This window comes from Mustela putorius, unplaced genomic scaffold (genome assembly GCF_011764305.1).
Source record: "Mustela putorius furo isolate JIRA1106 unplaced genomic scaffold, ASM1176430v1.1 tig00000596_pilon_pilon_pilon, whole genome shotgun sequence".
Classification (NCBI taxonomy): Eukaryota; Metazoa; Chordata; class Mammalia; order Carnivora; family Mustelidae; genus Mustela; species Mustela putorius.
Genome location: NW_025421428.1, coordinates 4,929,604 through 4,933,588, shown reverse-complemented (window position 1 = coordinate 4,933,588; position 3,985 = coordinate 4,929,604). Strand labels below are relative to the sequence as shown.

Here is a 3,985-nt window from a genome sequence, read left to right as displayed (position 1 = left end):
TCTCTTCGCTTTAGCTCTCTCATCTGTAATATAAAAAGTAGTTTGTATCATATGGGATTGTTGTGACAATTAAATGTATGGTGTTTAAATGTATGGTGTTTAGTATGCTCTTCAGTGCATTGCAAACACTAAAGATATTCTGTGTTTAGTGATACCTTCTTTGGTATACAGCAACCATGTATGATTTCTCCTACTTCCCTTAATATATATCATATCAAGAGATTGTAAGTGGTCAGCAAATGAATCTGGAATAAACTAAAGAGTGTGGGTGGGTACTTCAGTGGATGGATAGAAAGATAATGACAAGGGAAAGAGTTGAAAGAAAAAAAGGCCTTTTGAAAACTAGGGACATCCATGCAAGAAAAGGTGTTTCCTAAAGGCTATCCCAGAGTAAACTTCAGCATTATTTAATCCTAACACTTGCTGTTGGTGGGTAATAATGATCCTGTGTTATGGCCACTAGAAACAGGACAGAAGTAACTGAATTTGTCTTATTGGGCCTGTCCAGCTGGCCAGAGATGCAGCCAGTTATTTTCGGGATTGTCCTTTCCATGTACCTGGTGGCACTTATGGGCAATGCCCTATTAGTAATTGTTGCCCTTTCAGACCCCAAGCTTCAGACCCCAATGTATTTCCTGCTCAGTCAGCTTTCCTTCATTGACATGTTTCTGACAACCATCACTGTTCCCCAGATGCTGGTGCACACACTGTCTGCAAATAGAACCATCTCCTTTAATTGCTGCATGATCCAGCTGTTCTTTTTTATGGCTGTGGGCAGCATGGAAGGCCACTTGCTGGCTGCCATGGCCTATGACCGCTATGTTGCCATCTGTGACCCCTTAAGATACTCTGCCATCATCAGCCATCACCTCTGTCTGCGCATAACCTTGACCTCATGGGTGGTCGTCAGCCTCAACAGCCTCCTTTATAGTGTGTTGGTCACCCGCTTAACCTTTTGCGACAACCAGGTCATCCACTTCTTCTGTGACATCACACCCTTGCTGAAGCTCTCTTGCACCCGACCAGTGGTCAACGAAATGCTAATATTTACTGAGGGTGTAGCTGTGGTGGTCAGCCCCTTCTTCTTCATTTTAGGTTCCTATGCCCGCATTGGCATTGCCATAGTCCGCATGCACTCAGTTTCTGCCCTGCGCAAAGCCCTGTCCACATGTAGCTCCCACATTCTGGTTGTGCTGCTTCTGTATGGCTCTGTGATCCGCATGTACCTCCGGCCATCTTCCAGCTATGACTTGGACCAGGATCGCCAAGTTGCCATCTTTTACACAGTAGTTACCCCTATGCTAAACCCACTAATCTACAGTTTGCGGAACCAGGAAGTTAAAGGGGCTCTGCGAAGGCTTTTCATGAAACTCTCCATCTCAGGAAGCTTCCAACCTGGTTCCCAGGTGAACAGGAGATGTCAGCACGTCTCCTGAGCCCAAGGAGTTAAGGTCTAACTTGAAAATGCCTCAAATAAATGGGTTACATTCGTAATACCTGGTATCGTTCACAATCATGTGAAATAATTTTCCTTGTTGGCTCCCTTCTGCCTGGATTTGGGAAGAAATGAATTTGTAAATAAATAATTCTGATCCTCATTGACTGACCTAAAATCTCATCATATTGGAACTGGACAAATAATTTTATTGATTTACTTTATTTTTCAAAATATTTTATTTATATATTTATTTGTTTAAGAGATTGAGAGAGAGAGGGAGAAGGAGAGAGAGAATGGATGGAGGGACAGAAGGAGGGTGAGAGAGGGAATCTCAAGCAGACTCCACGCTGACCATGGAGCCTGATGTGGGGCTCCATCATGACCCTGAGATCATAACCTGAGCCAAAATCAAGAGCCAAATGCTTAACCAATTGAGCCACTTAGGCACCCCCTGAAACTGCTGTTTTTAGATCACCAAACCTGAACCTCTCATCTTTTAAAACTAATATGGAGCATAGGGGATTGCTAAGCCAAATTATACATCAGTGAGGCCTGCAGAACTGTGATCATTTTAGTCATATCATGGCAGTGTCATATACTTGTCATTGTGACAGGTGTAAGGTGATATCTCATTGTAGTTTTGATTTGCATTTCTCTGATGATAAGTGATGATGAGTATCTTTTCATGTGTCTGTTGACCATCTGTAGGTCTTCTTTGGAGAATTGTCTGTTAATGTCTTCTGCCCATTTTTAATTGGATTGTTTGTGTTTTTTTGGTGTTGAGTTGCATAAGTTATTTATACATTTGGGATACTAATCCGTTATCAGATATATCACTGGCAAATGTCTTCATGCAAATGTCATTTAGTAGGTTGTCTCATTGTTTTGTTGCTTGTTTCCTTTGATGTGAAGAAGTTTTTTATTTTGATGTATTTTCAATAGTTTATTTTTGCTTTTCTATCCCTTGTCTCAGGGGACATATCTAGAAAAATGTTGCTATGGCCAATGTCAGAGAAATTACTGCCTGTGGTCTCTTCTAGGATTTTCATAGTTTCTGTCTCACATGAATGTCTTTAATCCATTTTGAGTTTTTTGTGTATGGTGCAAGAAAGTGGTCCAGTTTCATTGTTTTGCATGTAGCTGTTCAGTTTTTCCCAACACTATTTGTTGAAGAGACTGTCTTTTTTCCATTGCATATTCTTGCCTCCTTTGACAAGGACTAATTGACCATATAATTGTGAGTGTATTTATGGGCTCTTTATTCTGTTCCATTGATCCATGTGTCTATTTTTGTGCTGGTACTATACTGTTTTGATTATTATATCCTTGTAGTATATCTTGAAATCAGGAATTGTGATACCTCCACTTCTGTTCTTCTTTTTCAAGAATTCTTTGGCATTCAGGGTCTTTAGTGGTTTCACACAAATTTTAGGATTATTTGTTCTAGTTCTGTGAAAAATGCAGTTGGTATTTTGAGAGAGATTGCATCAGATCTGTAGATTGTTTTGGGATGAACATTTTAACAAAATTTGTTCTCCCAATCCATAAGCATGGAATATCATTGCATTTATTTGTGTGATCTCTAATTTCTTGCATCAGCATGCTATAGTTCTCAGAGTATAGATGTTTCACCCGAGGAGAGTGATTTTTTGAGCAGACCATAGAGTAGTCTATCTCTTTTAAAATTATAATAATTTTACATTCTCACATTATTTTAAATTCATAGTAATAACTAGCAGTTCAGTAATTACAGTGACTAAATTATTCTATCTGAGCTTTCATGTCCCTCCATAAAAGACAGTATAGGACATAGAGCACTGGTAATAGAGATTGGGAGAGAGAGTGGCTCTAACACTAGAAGTAAGTGGTCCTATATGGGACATATGTCAAGTAGGCTGTTTAAATACACTGATAGACTTGATGTAATATGTAAGGGGAAAAGAAGAATCAAAGATGGACTATGAAAATAGTGGGTGGAATCATTGTGCCATTTATTTATATGTGATGGTGTCTGTATTATTGCTGTAAAGAAACACATACATTTGAGAGATAAAGGGAGCAGTGTTTATAATTACACTGAAATAATAGAAGTAAGTAGCTCTTTTGTGTAAATATGATTTTCTAAATATTCTTCTTCTTGAAGATGTCTGAATGAAATAGAGTGCAAAAACCCAAGAGAAAATGCTAAAAGGCTTTGTTGAAGGTGGTGTGGGGTCATGTTCAAGGGGATGGACTCTGGAACCAGATACCATGAATTAGAATGCCACTATTGTCACAACTTGTCATGTGACTTTTTTTCTCGGGCTATTGGTAACCAGTTTTAGCTGGACCTGCCCTGGTAGTGATTATGATTACAAAATGCCCTCAGTAATGATCAGGAAACTTTGAAAAAAAATTTTATTACCCTCAGGTCTGGAAAGCATATTGTACACTTGGTACCCCATAGTGAGGTCACAGGTACAGAGAAAGCATAGGAGAGCATAGGCTTAGTGTTCTGCTTTTATTGGGGTTGAGGGAAGGGGCCTTGGGTTTTACAGGTTGATTCTA

General features: G+C 39.4%; 1 protein-coding gene across 1 annotated transcript; it reads left to right on the top strand.

Moving 5' to 3' along the window:
• Window positions 1-452: 452 nt before the first annotated feature.
• Window positions 453-1,436, top strand: LOC101680982 (olfactory receptor 1361-like). The gene has a single exon (XM_004782111.3). It carries the CDS (start codon window positions 453-455, stop codon window positions 1,434-1,436), a length of 984 nt encoding a protein of 327 aa, XP_004782168.3.
• The last annotated feature ends 2,549 nt before the right edge of the window (window positions 1,437-3,985 follow it).